General features: G+C 43.0%; 1 protein-coding gene across 1 annotated transcript in view; it reads left to right on the top strand.

Annotated features, from left to right (window-relative positions):
- Positions 1-26496, top strand: part of LOC146861089 (aryl hydrocarbon receptor-like) — an 867902-nt gene that overhangs the window by 121246 nt on the left and 720160 nt on the right. The window contains exon 2 of the mRNA XM_085645144.1: positions 13452-13639. Within this exon, the coding sequence (XP_085501270.1) occupies positions 13452-13639 (188 nt within the window). The remainder of the gene's footprint in view (positions 1-13451; positions 13640-26496) is intronic.

Genomic DNA, 26496 nt, shown 5'->3' on the forward strand with positions numbered 1-26496 from the left:
GTAATTCAAGGCCTGTCCTGAGATGGATCATCTCCTTTCTCTCCAATAGAACTCAATGAGTCAGACTCTACCCATACACCTCTGAACCAAATAAGCTAATCTGTGGAGTCCTCCAGGGTTCCCCCCTCGACCCAAACCTGTTCAACGTGTACATGGCACACCTTGCCTGCATCATAAAAGCACACTACATCAACATTGTCTCCTACAGTGATGACATACAGCTCGTACTCTCCCTCACTGATGCAAATACCACAGCCAGTACTAACTTAATCTCCTGTATGACCAACGTGGCCAACTGGATGAGAGAAAACTGCTTTAAACTCAGCACAGACAAAACGGAGATCCTGATATTCGGAAACATGAACTCTCCATGGAACTCCTCCTGGTGGCCATCTGAACTAGGTCCCATGCCCACTCCAACAGACCACACCAAATACCTCAGCATCATCCTCTACGACAAACTCATGATGAATAAACAGGGTAACACTGTGGCTGCATCCTACTGCTTCATCCTCAGAATGCTTCGCAAGATTTTCAAATAGCTCCCCATGCACACAAGAGGCATGGTCCCTCAGGTTCTCCTAACCACTATACTTGACTACAGCAACGTGCTCTATGTCGGCATCTCAAACCAGGTCGCGCAAAGATTCCAGACCATCCAAAACACCGCTGCCAGACTCATCCTAGCTGTCCCCAGGAGTGCTCATCACTCCCTACCTCACGGAACTACCCTGATTACTTATCCAGAAAGGTTGCCAATTCAAGCTGTTCCTCCACGCTTACAAAGCTCTCTACAACACCGGACTAGCATACCTCAATGACCGACTTCAACTCTACTAACCATCCAGACAGCTACGATCTACCTCTCTCACCCTTGCACGAGTCCCCTGCATCTGATCAAGCAAGTCAGGAGGACACTCCTCCTTCATCGCTGCCAAGAGTGGGAATAAACGTCCTCATCGTGTCAGGAAAAGCTCCTTCACTCTCCAACTGCACAAGAAACTGAAGACTTGGCTGTACAGCTAGGAGCTTCGCCTGGCCTGCGTTCGTGCTCCGGAGCCTGGATGCACTCACGGATCATAAGTTGCACCATACAAATCGACATAACATAACAGAATCACAATGCACTGTAGGTAAGAAATGGCTCCCAAGATTTCTGACCGGGTCCTGCTGTGCTGGGGTGGAAGCACACTATTGAGGCTGAATCGTGCTTGGTCAGGTGGTCATAATATATCAGCAACCTCGGACATACTATAGCTGGAGTCTGTTAAAGTTTCTGATGATTAACCAGATGCATGCTTATTTCATTGGGGATAAAGCAGTGTGGCCTCTAAATGTTTACTGACTATTACTTTTTTGATCTTGATAGATGTTCCTTTCTTTTTCCTTCTAAAATGAAAATATCGAAGCTGAATAAATACGATTATGGATTTACCTTGATTGTTAACTTACGGGCTGGGGAAATCTTGACCAGTGGTGGAGATGGGGGGGGGGTCACGGAGGTGATGGGGTTGGGGTTGTCTGTGTATGGGAGGGCTCCGGGGGGGGTGGGGTAGCTGGGGTTGTGGGTGGTGGTGGGTGGTTCGAAACAAAAAGGAAACTGAGGGTGTCTGTTTATCTTTCTGTATTTTTTTTTTCCTTCTCATTTGTCAATATGTATTTATTGTATCCAGGGGGCAAAAGCGGTACGGTGATAATTCTTCGTAGTCAATTCAATTCCGATTTCAATGTCTAACAAGGATAGTTTGAAGTTCCTTTCTCTTAATGTTAATGGCTTGAACAATATTAAGAAAAAGCGTGCTTTGGAAGTTTGGTTAAAGGCTGAGAATCCCTCCGTTATTTTGTTACAGGAGACTCATATTCCCTCTTCCAAGCTCGATGGGTTTTCAATGTTCAAATCCTGGGCTTCGTTTCGGTGTTTCGCATCTTGCGATGTATCTCAGCGAGGGGTGGCTATATTTTTGAATAAGAACTTATGTGCTGATATCATTCAATCACAACAGGGAGGCTTAGGACGTTGGTGCTGGGTCTCATGCAGAGTTAAAACCAGGCAGAAACCTTTTATCTTTGTATGTTGCTATGGACCTCTAATAGACGATGCCAGTTTGTACGAAGACTTGTTCCAATCTCTTTTGATGGTCCCAGGTGATATTGTTATTGGTGGGGATTTTAATGTGTTAATGGACCCGCATTTGGACACATCATCTCAATCATCCAAACAACTTAAACCGAAAGTCTTTCAAACCATTTCACATTATATCAAATTATTCGATCTCTCTGATCACTGGCGGGCTGATAACCCCTCTAAAAGAGATTATACCTGCTGGTCGGGTAGATTCAAATCCTCATCCCGCATCGATTTTTTCATAGCTTCTCGCAATCTTAAGCTCGGCTTTTGCAATACGCTGTTTAACGTATTCTCAGACCATGCTCTGCTTATTAGGGAGTTCACTTTTGGGGATCTTAGAAGATCCCCCAAAAGATGGGTTCTTAATCGAGCTCATCTTAATGACGATAAATGGGTCTCTGATTTAAAAAACATGATTAAAGAATTTATAACTCTTAATATGGGCACCGCCCCCATAAGTATTATCTGGGACGCCCTAAAGGCCTTTATTCGCGGAATCATCATAGGGAAAGATGCGGCCATTTCAATTGTATCCAGGGCTCAAATCAAACTACTGGAATCTCGTATACATACACTGAGCGTTCTAAGGCAACAAAATCCCTCACGATCGGTTATAGAACAATTAAATGAAGCTAAACAAAAATACACTACTTTTTTATATGAGCAGGGCGAGGTTTTTTTTCGTACTCAATGTCAAAAAATATATGAAGAAAGTAATTTTACTGGGAGATTCTTGGCCTGGCAGGCCAAAGAACAAGCCGCATCTAATTTAATTAGGGAGTTAAAATGCCCGGTTTCGCATCAATCTACCACCGATCCAGATAAAATAGGTGCGATAATGCATCGTCATTATCAAAATATATATTCTCATCAGCTTAAAATCAATCAGCCTAAATTAAACTCCTTTTTACGGCAGGCTGAGATCCCTTCTCTTTCCCATTCCGAAGAATTAATTATGGCGGATGCATTCTCTCCGGAAGAGATAGAGGCGGTGGTAAAAGATCTTCCATCAGGGAAAGCCGCTGGTCCGGATGGACTACCTGCAGAGTTTTTTAAGGTTTTTTTTCCCTCTTTTTCTAATCTGTTTCTACTTTTGCTTAACTCCATGCTATCTGGAGCCTCAATCCCTGACTCTTTCCGTGAGGGCACTGTGGTCAGCTTTTTGAAGAAGGGGAAAGATGTTACCGATCCTAACTCATATCGACCCATTACTCTTTTAAACTCGGATTACAAGATCGTCACTAAATTACTGGCTATTCGATTTAACCGTATTTCTTCTGATCTGATTCATATAGACCAAAACGGTTTTATTTCCGGTAGACAGCTCATGACTAATACTCACTATCTGGCAGAAGCTTTGGATTACTTGGAGACACGGAGGATCCCCGCACTTATTTTGTTATTTGATGCAGAAAAAGCTTTCGATTTGGTGGTTTGGGAGACACTTTTCATTATTTTGCAGCACTTCCATATCCCATGTAACATTATTAATTTTATTCGTAATCTTTACTCGGGTGCTAATGCTAATATCATCATTAATTCACATTCGGTTGGATCTGTTTCAGTTAATCGTGGAACCCGTCAGGGGTGTCCTTTATCACCTATTCTTTTTGCTTTTTTTATCGAACCTCTCGCAATAGCTATTCGTAAGTCTGTAGAGATTTCACCCCCAATTCCATTTATGTCTAAAATTAAACTTTATGCGGACGACATCATGCTACTTATTAATTCCGATCTGCAGTCTCAAGTTCAGGCATTTCAGATTTTTGAGCAATTTGAGTCTTTTGGGGGCTACCGGATTAATAAAAAAAAGACTGAAATTTTGATTTGTGGCAATCATACTCCAGAATTATATCCCGATTTACGCGGCTGTATTAATAATAAACCTAAAAGATATCTGGGGGTGTTTTTTTTCTCTTCAGTTCCAGATCTTTTCAGTTTGAACTTTGTTCCCCTTCTTCAAAGGGTTCGCTCAATGCTAACCCGCTGGAATAAATTACCTTTATCATTACTGGGTAGAGTCGCCCTGATTAAAATGTCTATTTTACCATTATTTAATTTCTTGTTTTCAACAATTCCGTGTTTTCTCCCAGGGTCTTTTTTCTCGAAAATAGAATCCTTATTTTCAAGCTTTCTCTGGGCACACAAATAGCCCCGGATTGCGATGACTACTCTTTATGACGGTTTAGATAATGGTGGCCTAGCACTTCCAAACATTAGAGATTATTATTTTGCCTACTTTGCTCAGTATTTAACTCGTTTCAAGGTCCCTACTTCGAACCCAAATTACTATATTAGTTTTTTCTTCGATTTAATTTTTTCGGAGAGTCAAATATCCTTCCCTCTTCAAATACCTAAATCCCCAAAATTGGTTCGGTATAAAATATTAGCTTGGTTTTTCATGAAGCGTTCGGCCATGACTACCAGATATTCTCTCTCTCTTTTCAATACCTCCTCTTTGCTGACTAATTTACTCTCCTCAAGAGGGCAGGGGGTAAGTTCGCATTTAATGCGCTATTGGACTAAGGCCGGCTTTAGCAAAGTGGGCGATTTTTTACATCATTCCAGGTGGTTAACTCCGTCCGAGATGCGCCTACTACTTTCTGGCAATTTTTTGTTAGCCGGCTCTTATAATATAATTTATAAACTTTTGCAGCCATTTGCGCCCACCTCCTTTCATCAGATTTCCCCTTTTAACAACGACCTTTTTTTCAATAGTACTTTAATAAGGAAACCTGGTGAATGGAAACGTCATCTGGCTCAGATTAAACAAGACGATTTAGGATCCAAAGTAGTTAAAAAATGGTGGGAGCATGAAAAACAGGTTTTATCTTTAACGACGTGGCGGACTATTAATAAATATAATTTTTCCACATTACGGGGAGCCAATTGGCGCAGAATGATATTTTTGGGGAAATGGCTCCTCTACTATACTCCGGCGGTAATTGCCAAAATGTTTAGTAATTTTATACCGATCTGCTTTCGTTGTCAAAGCTTTACCCCCGCTAATTGGACACATGTCATAGCTGAATGTTGCATGGTCAAAAAGTTCTGGGGAGATATTTTTGCTTTCTTATCTTCGATTTTTCAGATTCAGATATCTGTAAATTCTATTTTGATGCTTCATGGTTTTGATCAGAATCTTAATCTCTCACTTGCCAAACTTCTATTCATTTGTATGGTTGTGGCTAGATCATTGTTACTTCAGAACTGCCGATCAACCCAGATACCATCTTTTTATGAATGGCTACGTAAAATGCGCAGAGTCAAGATCAGTGAGCGCAACTATGCGGCAAGGATTGGAGGGGGGAGAAAATTCGAAAAAATTTGGGGAAATTTCTTTTGACTCTCTTTGTATTAAGGGTATTAAGGTTATTTTCTTAACTGTTTCCGTTATTTTAGAAGGATCTTGGTTTATTCTTTTTGAGATGTTCTGGTTTTTGTAACTTTATTTTTCTTCTTTTTTTTTTTTTGTATTGTACTTAAATGTTGTATGACACCTTTCAGTTTCAATAAAAAAATATAAAAAAAAAAAAAAAAAGGCTGAATCGTGCTTGGTCAGGTGGTCATAATATATCAGCAACCTCGGACATACTATAGCTGGAGTCTGTTAAAGTTTCTGATGATTAACCAGATGCATGCTTATTTCATTGGGGATAAAGCAGTGTGGCCTCTAAATGTTTACTGACTATTACTTTTTTGATCTTGATAGATGTTCCTTTCTTTTTCCTTCTAAAATGAAAATATCGAAGCTGAATAAATACGATTATGCATTTACCTTGATTGTTAACTTACGGAAACGTTTCAGCTTATACCTAGAGCTGTGATCTGAGGTATATATTGCTACACAGTGCTGCATTGGAGCATGTTTGGTATGTACATTTTCAAATTCAATTGTTGCTCTTCTATCAGATGAGGCATTGTGCCTCTTTTTAGTGGTAAATGACATAATTCTATCCATTTAAGAGTTGTATGCATTTCTATCCGTTTTAAGTATATATGAGTACATTTGAATCTTTGAAAGCTATTTGATGCTATTATAATAATTACAAAGAAATGTGAAGCCATTTTATCTTATTCGTGAATATTTAATGGTGATCAAGATGTCTCATGGAGAGATTGACATCATTCCGTTCATTTCTGTGAGATCATCTTATCTTAGAACGAAGTAGGTTGAGAACTAAAGTCTTGGCAGGAGTCCTCTTCTCACTTGCTCCAAGGAAGATTGGGTTTCAAGATGCTGTCCACTCATTAAAAGTTACAGAAATATGACTGCATCACTCTGACGCTGAAGGAAGATCACTGGATCCTGCAAGCTTGCTTCACCTTCAAAACATGCTGAGTTTCCTACAAGGCAGTAACAATCAACTTCCCAACCTACCTGGCTAAAAAAATAAGCCTCTCTTGAAGCCAAAGAAATCAAGAATTGAAAAAAAAGTCAGGAAAAGGCCTTTGCAAATATAAACCGAGGCAAATGAACAACAGTTCCCACCTATCAGACGTGCTGTTTCCTTTCTCCTTTTCAGAAAGGAGCTGCAAAAACACCTGTTTAAGAAGCACCTCATCTACCATCAAGAAATAACCTCCAGCTCCTGGTTCCTCTTAGAAGCAAACCCACCCTCCCCTTTGTTGACGGTTCGCAACTTGTACTGTGCTGCCTTGCTTTATCGTCTCTGTATACATACATGCCCTGTTACTCACCGGTAATCTTCATTACTCCGAGTCCTGGTCTTCCTGTTCCATTCCTGACTCTGTCCCTCCCTCCCAGGGGTGTGTGTTCTGGTAATTGATTCTTTTTTTAGGCATTTCTTTGGCATTCTCAGTCTTGATGACATGCTTCCCCTTTAGGCATACTGGGTAGTTGGTGCAATATTGTGGGAAGTTTTTTTTACCTCAGCTAGGTGATAGGTTCGGTGGTGCAGGAGAACATACAGGTTGCTGCTGGTCAGGCAGAAAAGATCCGCGAGGCCCAGTCAGACTCTTCCTGCCTGGTACCGTGTGCGCCCGGGGAGTGAGGCCCGAGAGGGCTTGAAATGTGTTATTCCAGAAGAATCTGGTCATGTTTACGAACCCAAAGAGAGGTGAACATCCTTCAAAAAATTACAGATTTCATTTGACCTTGCTGCACCATTCATGATCTGGAGACTTGGCAATGACTGCTACGTAACAGTGTTTAGGCGGAATGAATGCTGTATTATAAAATATACTTGTAATTGTTTCTGTTTGGCTAAATACGACCTTAATTGTTCTGTGTTAATGCACAGTTCTTGCCATAGGAAGAGACTATTCGAGAAAACCGAATCGATTTACCGAAATGCAAACAAAACATCTTTAATTAAAGATACCTTATTCTATTAATGGTATCCTGATTTTGCTTTCATTTAAAGTTTATTTTGTACCTAATAAATCATTAGTAGAAATACAACATTATATTATTGAGAAATGTCTTTTGTCTGGTTAATGTGAGTAGGATTAGCAAAATGTACAGTAAAAAAAATAACATTATTTGAGCATTAAAAATTGTAGAAGTAACAACTTACATTACATTTAAGCATGTTATATGTACACTAAATATTGATTGACGTAGTAATGACTTTTGAAAAAGCTCCTTAAAAACAACTTTATGAAAACCATCGACTCGCAAAGGTTTATTGTTGCCATAAATATTAGTCAGTTGCTAAAGTTTTTTTACTTCAGCAGTTTGAATACAATATTTGCTTGTATATGGAGCAGTCAGGGTCTGGCAATGGTAGCTGGACACCCCCATCCCGCCCCTATCCCCCAGTTGTCATCAGTCCCGCAACCTCCCCCCCCCCCCCCATCTCTCCCCCTTCCAGAAGCAACTGTAATTAGGTCATTCCATATAGAAGCATCAATGTATTCGATATTAATGTTTCTACAATCGAACTTAATTCGTGGAGCCTGATTACAGCGAAATATTACAAGGCAAACACATGTTGTGTCCGGTACTCGACAGTGGATAGAACCTTAAAATATATTAAACGTATTTCATGTAAATATAAGGCATAGATGCAATATTAGCATGAGGTGCAAACCATATAAAAAGAGGAAGGACAAATAATTGAAACGTCAAGACGGGATTTTGTGATATTGTTCGTTACTAAAATTGCGCAGACCATTATAGAAAATATCCTTCCGGTGGAAAGCTTTTAGTCTTCTTTTCAAGCAATTCTTTCTTTCTTTTTTCTTTCAGTAGTGAGGAACGGTGACCTATTTTTCGTTGCCGAACCCTGCTCGGTATTAATTATGGAAAAGGGTTTTCGTTGGCAGAGCTGCTCTATAGAAATGTGTTGTGCGGACACCGCCCCTATAGAAACACTGCCTCTCGGTTGACGCGGCACAGGCAACTCTAAGCAAGTCGGGTGCGAAAATGGTACAAAAATAGAGTTATGTCCTTTAATGAGACGGAGACAGTGAAAAGGGGTGTATCCTGGTTGTGTTGCGAATTTTTTTGATATGCTATGCGTACATTTTATTTATTAAAAATGCATTTTGGACATTTATTCTATGCTACGGTTTGCAATATCCAACTTCTCCGCTTTTCATGATAACGTTCGTTTTAGTTTTATTGCCTTTTTTACAAATGGTACATGGTCGGAATGAGTGCCCCTTCGTGCAATGCTGAGTTTTTTAACCAACATGGCCGAATTCTGAGACCTGTGGTTTCATTGTTGCAATACGTAGAGTATGCTGGCCTCTGGTCTCTACCGATTGAAGTACGAGGCTATTTCGAAACGAATTGGCTGGTTTCATGTGACCTTGGCTGGGTTTGCATCCAGGACAGGAATGCTTTGCTCATTTGTTTGTTTCCATCGCTTCGTCTAATGCTTTTCTCTTGTCTACCTTGCCATTTCTTATTTATACAAGGACTGCTACGGTACATAGCTGCCTGCAAACCGACCCTATGCCATGAAGGTTTCATTGGGTGCGCAGATTTTTGTTAAGACCGAAGCATCCGGATATGAATTTAGGAAAGCGGAAGTACTGGGGTAGTTGGTATTTTTCGCATTTTGGACACATACCTTTCCCCGCTTTTGTTATTGAATTCCACACACTTGTAAGTCTGTTCGTTTGTGTGACCGCCCCCTGCAAATACCGTTTAGAGTGCAGGCATCTTACTTACTGTGATAGCTGCCTCCATGGAGAGGAAAGTGGGGAGCTAGGGTCAATTTTAGGGGTGATGTGGATATCTCTTCCCAGGGACGCTGTAGTTTATTCAAGGACATCCCTCCCTTCCCCCGCCCCCCCCCCGAATCCAGAGATGGCATGCCCTCCCTCCTCCGCCAGCACACAGGTTTCATCTGCAGGCTGCTCATGGTATGCTGGGGTCTCTCCCAGGCCATGAGATATCCTTAGACTGCCCTGCTGTTCATGGGTCACAGCGCATTTCTTTAAGCTTCTCTGCATCCCTGCGTCATGCCTAAGTGACATCTAAGCAGGGAAATGGAGGGCTGGACTTCACAGTCATGCGAGTGATGAGGAGCGGATTGAGGCTCCCCACAGCCAGCAGCCTGACATGTGACCAGGTTCGCCCGGGATAGGATACAGCCAACCATGTGATGGTGGGAGGTGTAGTTTCATACAGGCAAGCAAGAGATGGGGGAGGCTGGGCCTTGTGTAGCTGGATGCAAGATTCGACTAGCCTTAGGCGGGCTGCTTGTTGTGGCTGTGTATTGACGGCAAATGGGATGGGGGGAGGCTATCACTGAAAACTACCAGGGCTGTGATATGAAGGGCTGGAACTGTATACAACCATACGTGTGATGGAGAGGGTGGTGTTTGGGTTGGGATAGGGTTCTGTAAAAGCAGACGTAATGGGCTGGAACAGTATAATCCAGATCTGATGAGACGGGCCGGACTGTCTAAAACCAAACTCGGTGAGAAGGACAGCAAGCATTGGTAATGCATCGGTTTCGCCTATGTAATCAATAAAGAGCAATTTTAATCAATCATCGTTTGGTAGAAGGGAAGAGCTCCCTGACAGATAACAGGGGAGTGCAGAGGATGTGGCCCAGTGGCCAGAGCTGCTGACTCAAAGAGCTGGTGATCCCAGTTTGAGTCTCAGCAGAGCTGCACAACATCCTTTGATTCTATGCAAATCACTTATTCCCTCCGGGTGACAAATTGTTATATAAATATGCTGCAATAGTAAAAGGCAAAACTTTATGAAAATATAGTTCCAAAAAGCAGATATTAGCAGTATTTCGTTGGTGGGAAACTGATAAGAAAATCAGACAAGGAACAAGCATTGGTAAATGCAGGAAGATATGCTACAGCCAATTGAAATGGAGGAAAGGTAAGTGGCATACACAGGAACCAATGAGAAGCCAGGAAAGAGAGGGGGTGGATGTACGTCTCTTAAGTTTATATCAAAAACAATAGATTTCTCAAGCACAGCGAAGCGATGTACAGGCGAAACCTAAAAACAGACGTGATGGAAAAGGCGGAATGGGAGGGGCTGGAGCTGTATAAAGCCAGAATGATGGGAAGTGCCAAAACCAGATGTGATGGGAAAGATTGAAACTGAATTAAACCAGATATCTGATAGGGAGGAAGAAGACTAACCACACCACCTGATAGGAAGTTTAAGAGCTGTATAGAACCATACACGATGAGAAGGATTGGAGCTGTATAAAACCAGATGTGATGGGAAGTGCTGAAAGCGACTAAACCCAGACATGTAAATGAAAGAGGTGGAGCTATGTAAAACCAGATGTGATGGTGAGTGCAGTGACTGGAAATGCTGTAGCTAGTTAAAACCAGACGTGTGACAGATAGAGCTGGAGCATGTAAAACCAGACGCTATGGTTCAAGCTGTAAGAAACGGGCATGGTGGGGAGAGTGATTGTACGGCATGCAGCCAGACATGCGATGAGGAGGGATTTTGTTTTCTAAAACAAGACGTGTGAGTTGTGGTGAGGAGTAAGGCCTGGGCTGCATACAGCAAGGTATGATATGGAAAAGTACACAACCGACATTTGATATGCGATGAGTGGCTGGCAGCTTTAACAGCCAGACTTGGGATATTGAGTAAAGGGGCTTTGTTGAGCCAGGCATACAGTTGGTAGGTTCTGAAGGCGTATACTCTCAGGCACTGGATGAGGATTTGATGGGCTTTATACAGTCTGGCTTGGAATGAGGAGGGCCACAGCTTTATCCTGCGAGGCATGTGTATCCATAACTGGAGTATCTAATCTCAATTTAGGATATGCAACCAGATTAATAATAATAATAGGATGTTGGTAAAAGTGGTCCAGCATTATATAAGGGATAAAGTACCTCCTGCCACACATTATAAGGATATTGCAAGTCACCAAGGAGTTCCATAACCATATAGAGAGACAAGGCTGAAGGCCGGGTTAATATATAAGCTCATGGAACTCCGAGGTGACTTGGAGTATCCTCATCATGTACGCCAGGGGGTACTTTATCCTATATAATACATGGTCAGGCCATAACCTTTCCCACAAACCACTTAAAACCTTGGTGCATAGATCTTTCATATGAAAGAGTGAGCATGTTTGCAAATATGAAGAATAAAAATAAAGCATCTAGTGCAAAAATAAACTCATCAAAAGCCTGTTAGATATTTGTTGCAAACAGCTGTTAGAAACTGTTCAATACAAGTCAGTTAAAAAAAAGCTGTAGTAGCCTGGAATGTGTAGAAACATGCAGAAAGATTCTAGCTTTTAGTTTCGAAGGAGTGCAAAAAATAATCATATTCTCTCTGTTTGTCATTGTAAGCTATTATAATCGAGCAAAAGAAAGAAAAGCAACATTCTGTTGTCGTTGCTTTAAACAACTGCTTCAGTTATACTCCATGACCTGACCTGCCTTTCACCTTGGCTGCTGCCCTCGCAACAGGCATTGTGATGTCAGAACTAGACTTTAATAACTTATAAGAGTCAAGTTCTGACGTTTTTTCATTATAATCTTTATAATGGGCGACTGGGTGCGTTACAAGTTGTCCATTATAAAGAAATTATAGACTGCCGTTTATGCAAGGATTACAGAATCCCATGTATCATATATAGAATTTTAGACAGGTAACAGTAAATAACAGGCATGTTTGTCAAGCGGACTTCTGAGTAACTTCAAATAGACAATGAAGCTCTCATTTTCTATGATGTCATTCTGAACCTTGAGGTGACAAACATCCAGTATATTCATCATTTACCCTTCTTTAATTTTGTTTTATGCTTTGCCCCCAAATCATCCTCACCTGCTTTCAGCTGCCACGCAGGGGCAGAGGATTAACAGGGGAACCATACACAACATGGCTTCTCCTCCCTGACACAAACTTAAAAAAAAAAAATACCTGGCCTCTTGCCACCTTTCCCACCACCCCGTGTGCCTCTCATACCAAAGCTGTATTCTCTGCCTTCTATTGGAGCAGAGAGTCACCACTCAAGTGACAGGCTCTCTAAGAGCCCTGTCAGAGCTGCCTGGAATTCCTTTCGGACAAAGCATCAATGGAAAACAGCTGTTGTTTCCTACTATTGCTCTGACATAACAGTGAATATCCTGATTTAGAATCTGTTTTTCAGGCTAGTGGTTCTCAATGAGAGCTACATATCACAAAGTTATTCCATAGCACATATACGTAGAGCAAACTTGAGAGGGATTCATATAATTCAGAATGTAAAAAAGTCCGTTTATCTGGGAAAATATTTCATGCTTGTTACTGCCTTCTTAATGACACTTGCAGAGGCTCTGATTTGGTGACAATAAACATTTATATGTATGTTTATTGAGAAAATTATGTTGTTAAACAGTTTATACACAAATTAAATCTAAAAGCTAAACTGTAAATAGAAATTAAATTTAATTTTCTTAAAATACATTAAAAAATTGAGCTATGAATATTGTCCCATCTACTGTCCTGATGGGACATTCCCTTCTAGTGCCTAGAACCAACAGTTAAGGTCAGCAATTCTTGTTTATTCCGCATTGTGGTTTATTCTCCGAACCTGGCCTGCTACACGGAGTACGGGGCTTCATCTCAGTCCGGGTGCTGGGAAGCTCAGGGTTGTCCTTTTTTGTCCTCAATAGAAAAAAAGGCTTTGGGGTGGCAGTTCTTTCTTGTTGCTTGGTCTCGTTAAGCTCAGGGACGGAGCTTTATACTCAGTGATTGATGCTGGATTGTCTCAGCGCTTGGCACTGGGAAGCACATGGGTGATGGTTTCCTGTCTGCATATGAGGCTAAGATACTCAGGAATCCTTAAGTTCTCTCTTTTTTTCTGCACTTTTGTTCAACTTGTAAGTCTCATATGTTTCTTTACTTTCTCTCCGTGTGCTGCAGGACCAAACCTCCAACAGTGGAAGTAGTGAAGTCAAACCCATCAAAACGGCACCGAGAGCGGTTGAACCAGGAGCTAGAGCGGCTGGCCAGTCTGTTGCCCTTTCCCGAGGAGGTGACCTCCAGCCTGGATAAGCTGTCCATCCTGCGCCTAAGTGTCAGCTACCTGAGGGCCAAGAGCTTCTTCAATGGTAGGGAACGTTGTTCATTCCTTTACTGTCTGGCCTTCACATGCAATCGCTGCCTCAGAATCATCCATTTTTATTGTGTGCTGCATGGTGTCAACATGCCGCTTTACAGCACAATTAAAGCACTTAGGACAATGTACACCTACACAAAAAGGCAAAAGGTGTACATAGAACAATTTGGTATAAGAGGTTTTATTGATGAGGGTCCATCATAGATGTTTCTGGCTTCACCCTGAAAGATTAAAACCTTTCAAAATCGGTGACATTCTTCCTGGTTATGGAATAAAAAAACAGTGTAAGTTTACTATCCGTCATAAAGGCTTGTATGCTCGGTTCTAAATTGTCCGTATGCTAGACAATTTAATAAGGGTCTTGGTGCCATAGCTCCAACTTTTACATATAGTTTGGCCAGAGCTCAAGTTCAAGGCCGGTGCAATATGTTAGCAGTTTTTGCACAGATAATTTTGGATTTTATTTTCCATTTTCACGTAAACTTTGTACATAATACGTTAATTTCTGAATACAACGGGAGAGGAAGACTTTCTGACCCCCTCCTAGCAATTCTGAGGCAATTAACAATAATCCTACAGATGTTCATTCATTGATACATTTAAAGTACCTGGTCCGTAACGGTGCTAACGCAGAGGCAATAAACAGAGGATAAAGGTTGTTCAAAGAGTAAAAGGACAGCTCCACACCGGTTCTTTGCCAGTATTGGATCTTTCATAGATTCAAATGCATGAATCATTCCCCGTCGTCAAAGTGGGAGTCCCACGGTAGAATATATGATGTTACAACGCTTGCATTTACAACAAATGCTTTTACAACGCAGTCTTTACATCGCAACTACCATTACATTGCATGATTTTACAACGCATTTAAAAACTACCATTACAACGCATTCCATTACAACCCATATCATTACAATGCATACCATTACAACACATAATACTTTTAGGGCATCAGTAGGGTAAGTGTTGGATAGTGTAGGGGTAAAAATTACTATTCCCACTCCAGTGAGTGCAACAGTAGGGTAAGTGTTGGATAGTGTAGGGGTAAACATTACTATTCCCACTCCAATGAGTGCAACAGTGGGGAAAGTGTTGGATAGTGTAGGGGTAAAAATTACTATTTTCATGTACCCCAAAACCCATACACACCCTAATATTAAACAAATCTCCATTACTTACCTTATAATGCGTTGTAATGGCATGCGTTTTAATGGTATGCGTTGTAATGGCATGCGTTGTAGTGACATGCGTTGTAATGGCATGCGATGTAAAGGCAGATGCATTGTAACACTAGCGTTGTAAAGGTAGGCCGTTGTAATGACTGCGTTGTAATGGATGTTTCCCCCCACGGTATCATTGTAAAGCAGCATGCATAACTATCATAAGTTCTAATGGCAATAGCCCATCAGTTTAATAGCCTATCTATGTCCTTTTCAGGTCTCATCTGAGACAGCACATGCGCTGTCTCTTCGAGACATTTAATAAGTGGCTTTTAAAAGTGCCACCAGAGGCTTTTGCTGGCCTCCAGCTTGCGTTCACAAGCGCGTGCACAGCTGCCATCTGTATTTTTATTGCTGTAATCAGTCTCCTTTGCTCGCACCCCCCCCTCCCTTCTCCCCCTCCCTCTTCGTCAGTTTCATTTGTGTCTTCTATCGCTGTGAATGCTCCTCTGCTCGCACTCCCCCCTCCATTCTCCCCCTCCCTCTTCGGATATTCTGTCTGAACTCATTCTTCGCCCATACTAGATTTTATGAAGTTACTGGTTCCCACCCATTTATTTAATTATTTTTTTCTGAATTTTGGAGGTTCTCGCATTTGGAAGTGGTTTAGAAACGGAGCTTCTTGAAATTACGTTCCTGCATGAACTGTCACAACATTAGGGCTCTAGAAGACACTGTAAAAGACCACAAGAACTCTAGTTCGTCCGTCTGCTCTGACGTACCCTGTCTGCAGCTGGGTAGCTTATAACCCTCTTTCATAGCACACCCACTGAAAGGCTCTTAACAGGGAGGTTTATACTTGGTGCTATTTTGACATTTTTTGCTAAATTGCTCTGTGATCTGCTTAGAGTTGCCCCCTGGTTTTGTCCTCTCCTATTTAACTAGCAAGCTTGAATTCGAGTTTGTGAGCTGCTTCACCAAAAGTTCGCATGAAACTAAACAGACCTGATCTGCCTAAGCTGCCCTGGCAACAAGGTGTAAATATTCATGATGGAAATGCTCTTCAAAGGACTGTTTAGTTTTGGGTGTCTCGCGGGGGTACCATGGCACAGCTCTTTGCTTGGGTACGGTATTCAGTAGAAGGCCACAGCTTCATTTATGGAGCGCAGCCAGCTATATGCATACTACTCTGCAGGAGAAACCTGGAGTGAATCCGTAGCTGTCAGAGTGACATCGCCACACACCTACGGCGCTCGTTTGGATTCTCGTGGACTTCAGTTACGGGAATTCTGCACCAGAAAATAATGACACTGGAGCAAGGTGGCATTCTTTGAATGAAACATTAACGCACTAATCAGTTCCACGTTTCCGCACTGATTTCGGCAGTTTTCCCCTCACATTTTGCGCTGTTTTCTGCTGACATGTTCAATTACGATTTACGTGGTGAAATGTGTGCGTAGAAAACCTTGGAATCCCGATTTGGGAAGAAACTCCCATTTCTTCCCATCTTTCACCGGAGGACCCCTTTAATTCGGTCTCGGGTATACCACATCGTCCCCTGCATGAAGATAAGACGATTATGGATTGAGGACTGTCACATTTATATGTGATACTTGCTGTTATATAGTGTTATACATCTGGAGCTTTGCTACAGTGGAAGTTATGTTGTTTGTAGCTTTATGTTAGATATGCCAGTAGCAGGTTCAAGTCTCGGCGTCGGCTCAACAACCTGTGATTCTAGGCAAATCACATAATCTCCCTGCAACTACCAACAAGCATTGGCATAGCCAATAGATCTGACCTTTGGGACCTTATAAGAGTTTAGCTATGCAACACTTGATGTTGCTGCACCAAGGATATTGTGTTGGATAACTAAACACTTATAAGGTCCCAAAGGTGAGACCTATTGGCTATGCCAATGATTGTTTATAAAAGGACCCAACACGAACTATAACCAATCAGGTGCTATTACCCTCTAGAACACCCCCAAGAGAGACTGAGTCCCTCATATTTTCACCACACGTCATGTGTGAAGGGAGTCACCCTAGCTCTGCTGTTTTTTCTTCAAGCAAGATTATTCAGAACTTTTCTACTTCTACAATGGCTGACACTACAGGCCTTTTCCAACCCTACTAGACATGTGGGAAGAAAATACTACATGTGAATGACACACATAAGGCTTGTCTTTATTGCTCTACCTTCTTTATAAGGTAAAAGAATTTACAATTTGTCGTACGTTTTTCTTCAAGACTTCGAGGGACTGGGAGGGACGCCTTCTCTTATGGCTCCAAAAGTAAAAAACTCAGACATCTTTTGAGGAGGATAGCTATGTCTCTTCAAGATCTCGCAAAAGATCAAGATTCCAGGCTGGGACCGCTGAGGAGAGCAAAGAAGTCGCTTAAACCATCCCATAAGGACACAAAAAGGAGAAACAGAAAAAATTCTCCGCAGAAAAAGCATTGTCTGAGCCAACTAAGCCTTCTACAAAGGATAAAGAACGTCTTCATTGTTCTTCCTCAGATCCTTCGAAGATGAGGTGTAAATCCTCTCTCACAGCTCCGTCGACAGCGCCACCACCGTCGACACCATGCTTGTCGACGACAACGGTGACTACTGTCTCGTCATCGAGACCATCGACAGCAAAGACAACAACGACAGCAGTCATAGACACCCCTTCTCGTCGATGAGGATTGCAGCATCCACGAAGACCTAATTGACAAAGTCGTTGTCGGCGGTGATGGAGTCATCAATGTGGTCGTCGACGACGACCACATCGACGAATACACCGATGACTCCATCACCGCCGCCTTTGTCGACGATTCCGTGGACCATGACTCTGTCGGCAGTGGTTCCGTCGATGATGACTCTGTCCCCGTCGATGACGCAGACGATGATTCCATCTATGAAAGGTACAATGTACACATCAATATCAAAGCAGGATACGTACATTGCGCTGACGACTATGCTGTCGACACCACTGTCACCGAAAATTCGAATTACTAAAATATCAAAAACCTTTTTGCAGCCTGAGGTTACTTCACACAATAAGGTGTCACCTCTGCCTCCACGTCAACTACTGGAGCTAGAGGATTCAGATGATGATGATGGCCCCTTCGGAAGTCAACTTCGAAGACAAAGCCTTTTCTTGCAGTGCTAGTGTCCTCCTCTTCAGAGGCATTATGAGGAGGTCGGGTACTATTCTGATCCTCTGCTCAGACAGGACCAAGTAACGATGTCAAGATCTGTGGTTCAGAATCTATAGGCTACGCTTATGGATTATAGGTAACATTTTTCTGATCCTCCTGTAGAACAACCTGTTGTTCCACCGTAACCTTCTTCTCCACAAACTCTACCAATTCCTCCACCTATCTCTCCTAGGATTACGCCGGTTTCTCGCATTGCTCTACCACTGAGGGATGATCCATCATTATCTGATGATGACAGAGAAGAAGGCTAAATTCCTGAATCTGAGCCCCCATTAGATGATTGGGATGTCTACGTCATTCCCACTCTGTCACCACCTCCTTAGCACCCTGTTGACTCGCCTCTAGAAGACGTTGAAGGTTTTCATAACTTAGTGGATAGGGCGGCGACACGATTCCACCTCCGCATTTCTGTCGAACAATCTGACTGTTTCCTCTATTACTTTAAGGAGCAAACAAGGAAGTCAGTTTGGTCTATACCTATTATAGACTACATCTAGGAAGAAGGTGTGAAAATAATGAGGAACCCTGCCACCGTGGCAGCTGTCCTGTCTTGTATTGATAAAACCTATAGGGCTCCGGAAGATTCTCCTGCATGCCTGACAGGACACCCCCAAATGGATTCCATAATATCCCATTCGTCCCTCGAAAAACCCATCTGCATCTTTATTGGTGCCGCCAGACAAAGAAGGACGATAATATAGGCAAAAGGTTCTCCTTCATGTCGGCCATTACCGTTTGTGCGCCCAACTCCCTAGGTGTATTTGGCTGCTATGATCGACAAATATGGTCGGATATTGGTTCCCTCATAGACCTAATACCTGAGGATAAAAGATCTGAACACAAGAAAATATCATTGGAAGACAAACGTACCTCTGCAGAAGTAATAGACTGTGCCATGGACATTGCCTCTACTGGCTTCCGCCAGTTGGCGGGCGCAGCAGTTTTAAGATGCCAAGGATAGCTTAAGGCAACATCATTTAGTCTTGAAGTTCAGTCTAAGATCCTTGATATGGCCTATCATGGGACACACTATTTAGCAAGCCTATCTTGATGCCCTCTTAGCCATCAAGACTGATACTGACACAGCCAAGTCGCTCAGCACCCTCCAATGCCAGAAGTTGCCCATTCCGGGGGCTCACGACTGAGGTTTCTCAACATACAGGTATGGTTATCAGCACTCCCAATCATACCAGCCCCAATTTCGACCTGCCTATCAGCAACAGGCATATCATCAACCATCCACAGTGGGTTGTGCAAGACAGGGTCCCCGAAGAAAGCCACCACCCCAGAGCCCGGATACAGGCCGCAAGCAGTGACCTAAACCAAGTACCAACTACATCACCTCCGTCACACCCTGTAGGTGCAAACATCTCCAACTACCTGCATCAATGGGGAAACATCACGTCTGTTAGAAGGGCATTAGACCTAGTTACATATGGCCATACCCTGGAGTTTACAGAAAGAGCACCTAACAGTCCTCCAAGGGGAGCGCACCCCCTTTGTCTTCACTTAATAAAAAAGGAGGCCCCCATAATGCTTGCAAAATGAGCAATAAAAAAGGTTCTGGTTGCTCAGAAAGGAAAGAGATTCTACTCCAGTTTTTTTGCACATACGCAACAAAACAGGGGAATGGAGACCCGTTCTGGACCTCAGAAACATAAAAAAATTCCTCTGCAACCAATCCTTTAGAATGTTTACTCTCTCTGTCATTTTCCACATCCTAAACGGCAGAGACGTCATGACGTCCCTAGACCTGGATGATGCATATTTCCATATCCCCATTCATCCCAAACATCGCAAATATCTCTGCTTCACTGTAGCTGGTACCCATTATCAATTCTGTGTCCTTCTATTCAGACTCAAGTCAGTCCCATGCATATTCACCAAGTGTTTGTCCCCGGTAGCAGCCGCTCTCAGGAAACAAGGTCATCAGGTATATCCCTACCTAGATGACTGGCTGCTAAAAGCTGCAACTTCAAGGCAGGCTGCCAGAGCTACCAAAGCCTGCCTGTCACTATTTCCCAAGCTGGGTCTCACCGCCAATCGTAAAAATCGTCAACTACTCTCAGTCAAATGATGCAGTTTCTAGAAGCTGACCTGGATACTATCTAGAATAAAGCCTTCCTCTCCCTGGAAAGACAAAGGAGGCTAACAAACTTGGCTCACAAAATCTCAAGAAAAAAGTATGTTTCAATGGTGCTGTTCAAGTTGTTACTGGTAATGATTTCTTCCGTAATCAACCAACTTCTGCTGGCATGCCTCAAAATGAGGCCATTACAGAAAGAGCCTCAACTCCAATGGATTCAATCAGAAGGCTCCTTCGAGGACTTCATAACCCTAACCCCAAGGATGATAGAAACTCTAATGTGGTGGTCTCAGATCTCTCATCTCTATCAAGGCCTCATGTTCGTGCCATTGGTAAACAATTTTATAATCACCACGGGCGCTTCATTGGAAAGCTGGGGTGGCCACTTGCAGGACCTACAGATTCAAGGAAAGTTGTCAGCACGTCAGAAATCTATGAACCTCATCAGCCTAGAGCTGAAAGACATCTTTCTTACTTTGCAGGCTTTTCTCCCACGAGTCACAGGAGCGTCGGTGTTGGTCCGTACTGACAATAAGACCAGTATGTATTATATCAACAAACAAGGAGGTACCACATCTCTCACACTGTCTCACGAAGCCCAAGAGCTTTGGAATTGACCCACAAGATCTTCGTGAAGGCCGAGCATGTGTCCGGAGTGCACAACACCTTAGTGGACACTCTCAGCAGAGCCAATGATAGTTGCCACGAGTGGGAACTGGATCAACTGCAACTGAACAAAACATTCTTGCTGTGGTGGAAACTAACATTGGATCCCTTTGCAACAAACAGCAACACCAAATTCCAGTTTTTGCCAGTCGATATCCCCTACCAGGGCTGTGGGGGAATGCCCTATCAATGCAATTATCCTTGATTTATGCTCATCTTGATAACTTCCAAGTTGCCCAGGCAGCACTGGTTTATTTTTATTTTTTTTTAAAAACCTTTATTTGTGCATATGAAAAGGACAAATACGGGCCTACAACCATCAGGCCGGCCACAAAACGGTTAAGCACTGAGACACACATTACAACCCCTGTGCGTCAATGGTCAAGATTAGCAACGATTCAGGAGTTATACACTGGAGAGATCCTTGACACCAGGGGAAGGAGAAGTAAAGGTTAATTTTAAGGTTTTCAAAATAATTTTATCGAGGAAAAAGTCAGTAGAGGATAGAACCAAGGAGATTCGAGTCCGCAAGATGGCTTCATCACACGGGAGAGCAGCAGCATCATTAAAACGGCCATAGAGAATCTCAGACAGTGAGGCGATGCAGTTATATAACAGGATAGTCACATGAGTAAATACGCACCCCTCCAAAGCCGCCCTCACTCAATCCACCCCACACCCGGACCCCGAATCGGAAACAAGTATAGCGCAGAGACATAGAAGAAAGAGGCCCATAGAACTAAAAAGAAAAGGTAATTTACCCCCCCACCCTACACCAATGCGGAGGCTACGGCCTGCCCCCCCCCCCGGCATAGTGCCTGTCGCCCAATGAACCCGAAATATAGACAAGAGAGAAAGTAGGAATAGAGTAAAGAAAATAAGAAAACAAAGAAGAAAGCGGGGAGGAGCCCACGTAACCTCGGAGCGCCCGAAACCACCGGCCAACTACGTCTCCACACACTAAGAACCCACTACACCCAAAGGCGGTCGTGCGAAGATAACGTGTCACAACAATATAAATGAAGGCAGACAAATCGCGACGAGTGCGCACAACATATGCAGACAGTTCCAGTCCCAGTCCAGCCCATCCGTGACACCATGGTGATAGAAATCAATCTAGCCCTGGCCCGATCGCGGGCGTAAAATTAGACTAGCCCCCACATGAAGGCCCCGCAGCCCGTGCAGACAAAGACAATATGGCCGCTTGGGAGAAGATGGAGAAGTAGAGTCACAAAATGGCCGCCGATCATTGTTTGAGGTCCCCTTGTGCACCATATAAAATCCAGACCTGGCCTGTAAAGTACAGGAGTTCCACATAAAAGAAGCCGTAGGCCACCGTGAACGGTTCCTCGAGGACGTCAGGTGTCGCTCAGCTGGATACTCTTGCGGACGCGGTGAGGCAGGCAACAACAAAGCAGGCAGCAATGAACGGGGAAACAATATGTCCACAATTGAGCAGGAGATCGATTGATCCTGGGTGCCGGGAAAGCCAGATGCAGACACCAGTGTAGCACGGTTATACACAGTCGTTGCGTCCCCGCAAGAGGACAGAAGCACTGGCAGACCCACGTCTTGTTGAGAACAAACGGGGCGCTCACGACCCGCAGCCGACAGTATGGAGTCGAACCGCTCACTCAGCGTTTGCAAGCCAACACACAATTGCAGACGAAGGTCCCGCAGGGCAGCCAGAACGGAGCCGCATGTCAGCGGAAGCTGCGCCCCCACATCGGCAGCAATCCGGGACGGCACTGTGGAGCTGGAGTCTGGTAGAGGGAGGGCGAAGCGGGCAGCGGGCGAGACCGGAGCATCGCCCCCCAGCAGCGAGCAGGCAATCAACGCCATGTTTTACCGCTGAACGGTACAGTGGCCAGGGGGGGGGTCGTAACAAGGAGGCAATTCCACGCAGGTCTGCGCCGCAACAGGTGAAAGCCAACAGTCGCTTCCCCTCCCTCGGACTCTCTTTGCAGCCGACTAGGCAATAGAAGAAGGGGGTCCGCAGCCTTCCACAGCGCGGGCCACAGAGCGAAGCAGGCGACCCGCCACACCGGGGCTTACCCTATAACTCCAGCCCGTCAGGTGAAAGGTGAAGGAGGTGTCCGGGCGTCTCTCCCCCGGCTCATCTGGCGACAATCCGTGGTGTGAGGCGGGATCGGGGCCGCGGGGCTCAGATTTGCGCCGGGGGTCCAGTGACTGCGGAGCTTCCAGGGGGCCGGCCAAGGCCACAATAGAGCAGGGGTCCAGCGCGGAGAACAAAGGCACCAAGAACTCCGGCATCCGGGCGGGCTCAGACTCCGGGAAAGCGGCGGCGCGGTCAGCGCGTCGTCGCGCACGTTGCACCTCGAAAATCGGCGAGGATAGGAATCAGGATGATAGTCCGAGGCCAAGGGCCGGCGGAGCCGGGCGCTCAAGCGTCTGCTCCGGTCGCCATCTTGGCTCCTCCCCAGCACTGGTTTATTGAGCTCCTCCTCCTGTCATAGACCAGTCCCATCCACCTACCAACAACATGAAAACTGTTGACAATGAATCAGGGCCAGATTTTACATCCGGAGCCAGCCTCTCTACATCCACGCATGGCTCCTGAGGTCTATGAGTTTCGAGACTTAAACATCACTCAAGAATGTAGAAATATATTATGCAGAGTGCAAGTGGAGGGCACCAATAAAACACACAAGTTGAAATGGAAATGATTCTGCTTATAGTGTCACCAGAGTAACTTACACCTGTTAGAAGCATCTCCAGAACAGATCCTGCCTTATCTCCTCTCACTGGCTAAATCATGTCTCGTCCACGCATAAGTCAAAGTTCACCTTGTGGCTATTTCACAATGCAGACAATCAGCACCATCTCTCTCTCCCTATTTTAATAGAGTGATAAAATAGTTTATGAAAGGTCTGTTCAGGGCTTTCCCACTAGTGCGAGCCTCTCCCCCAGAAAGGCATCTGAATGTGATACTCTTGCAACTCATGAAGCAGCCTTTCGAACTGATTCACAAAGCTGAGTTAAAATTCCTCATGTGAAAGGTTGCTCTATTACCTGCTCTCACTTCCACAAAAAAAGTCAGCACAGACTTTTACAAAGCAAAAGCCTTTTTAGTGTTTCACTGAAGAGTTTGTACTTCTCAGAGCAAACCCAAAATGTATTTCTAAGGTTCCTACTCAATTTCATTTCAATTAACCCATCATATTTTTAACCCATCATACTACGGACTTTTTTCCCTAATCCGGCATCACTGGCCGAATATTCGCTTCATACACTGGACATTAAGTGATGTCTTAGATTCTGTCTCCACAGTACAAAGAACATTTGCAAAACAGATCAACTGCTAGTGTCTTATAGTTAATATTGTCAAGGGACTGCAGTTACAAAAGCCACAATAGCAAGATGGATTTCAGCAGCAATTCAGTTTTGCCACTCCAAAACTGGCAAACCCCTCACAATAAAAGCTAAAGCACATTCAACGAGAGCTGTGTCCACTTCGGCTGTTCTGTCTGCAGGAGTTCCATTAGAGAAGATATGTCGTGCTGCTACGTGCAAGAGCACCCACACGTTGGTGCAACACTACTACCTGGAATCAGCGCAATAAAGCGTTGCATCTATAGGCAAGGAGGTACTATGCCATCTCTTTCAATAAGGTGAATCAGTCCACATAGAGGTGTTTATTCATAATTAAATTGCATTGCATATCATACTGTTATGTAATATCTATTACGTCTTCCTTTATGATTATTTAACTATCTGTTATAGATATGTATGCGTACCATATATATATATACAGAGAGAGAGAGAGAGATAGATATGCATCCAACACCGCTCCCAGCACCTCCTTACTGCGAACTGTGAGAAACGAAACACCAGGACAATTTGACGGCAATTGTTGTTTATTTCTCCTCACTCCTCAATAGCCATGATGCGTTTCGGGCATCCAGTGCCCTTGATCACATAAAGAGAGTGCAGTACACCATATTTTTGATATGCTTGGTGAAAAACACCCACGTGACAATAAACAGAGAAGAAACACTTCCGTTTTCGTATTTGCTCATTCACTTGCATAGGCTGTTATCATATAATTCATTTTGGCACATTTTACGAGTAAAATCAAGAGCAAAGATTATTCAGCAATATACTCGTATTCATTTTAATGTGTATTCAATAAATATTCAAATAAATACATTATTTATTAAAATAAATAAATATGTATAAATAATTTAAAAATATACATATCGTCACACACATATAAATATAAATAACAATGTGCAAAATTCTTAGAAAAAATGGTTATGTATCGCCATATTTCTGCATCAATGCATTTTTGCCTTTCCCATTTTGATTACATGTTTCTTTACTACCATATATATATAAAAACACTCACTCCATCACTAAAAAGAGTCCATGCACTTGTGGAGGGGAAACTCAATTTATTAATGCAGTTCTCGCAAGAGACGCGTTTCGGCACTTGCTTGCATTATTAAATCGAGTTGCCCCGTAGAGAAATTAGGACCCACTCAAAAAATATCTTAAAGGTCAGGGAGAAGAGGGGAAAAAAGGCAAACCACACTGTAGAAACTCCCTCGTGACCTATATTTCTTTTTGGTTGATTCAATTGAATTCAGAAAAGGGCCGTTTTAAATTATAATATACTGCAAATACATCATTATTGTTTATAATTTTGTTTATTCATTTTTTTAAAACACTTTTCTTTAAATATTAAAATTAATTATCAATTAGTAATTTCTGTTTCATAAACATATAATAAATATACTCAGCATATTTAACTGTAGCATTTCACTTATTAACATAATGTAATCCCTAGGTAAAGATTAACACAAACAAGAAAATCACACACTCTCTCATACATTCATACTGGTTCAGTCAGCATTCATACTACATTCATAAGCACAAAAAAACTCTGGTAAGTTGGAGACATAAGTATGACAATAATCTCCTTTGACCAAAGAGACAACTGCGATAAGCAGGATCTAAATGTCAGTGGTCGACACGTTTCGGTGGCACAGGAAGAAGATAATCGCCACCTTCATGAGGACCCACTCAGTAACCAACTAAAGTAACAATACCCAGGGAGTACTTGCTGTCAGAGTTCTTGCTATCTGTGATGTAAATAATAGGACCGACCTTTTTGATATTGGCAATAAATGCCAATTTCCTTTATCTCCAATTTAACTGTTCCTCATCACCGATCAATTGCGTTTTTTTTGGAACCCACAAACTATTCTTTTTTTCACCTTTTGAGGCTCTCAAAGAGTCAGGTTTTTCATCATCCAAAAGGTACGTACCTTTTTACGATTCGCCTCTCACGGACGGCTGGTATTTCTGAAGTATTCACGCGAATAAAAAGTACCGTGGCGGTTAAGAAGACACCATTTCCATATTGCATTTGATGAGATCCTGTCACGATGCATGGATGATGAAAAACCTGACTCTTTGAGAGTCTCAAAAGGTGAAAAAAAGAATAGTTTGTGGTTTCCAAAAAAACCGCAATTGATCGGTGATGAGGAACAGTTAAATTTGAGATAAAGGAAATTGGCATTTATTGCCAATATCAAAAAGCTCGGTCCTATTATTTACATCACAGATAGCAAGAACTATGACAGCAAGTACTCCCTGGGTATTGTTACTTTGGTTGGTTACTTAGCGGGTCCTGATGAAGGTGGCGATTATCTTCTTACTGTGCCACCGAAACGTGTCGACCACTGACATTTAGATCCTGCTCATC

Source organism: Triturus cristatus, chromosome 3_1 (assembly GCF_964204655.1).
Source record: "Triturus cristatus chromosome 3_1, aTriCri1.1, whole genome shotgun sequence".
Taxonomy (NCBI): domain Eukaryota; kingdom Metazoa; phylum Chordata; class Amphibia; order Caudata; family Salamandridae; genus Triturus; species Triturus cristatus.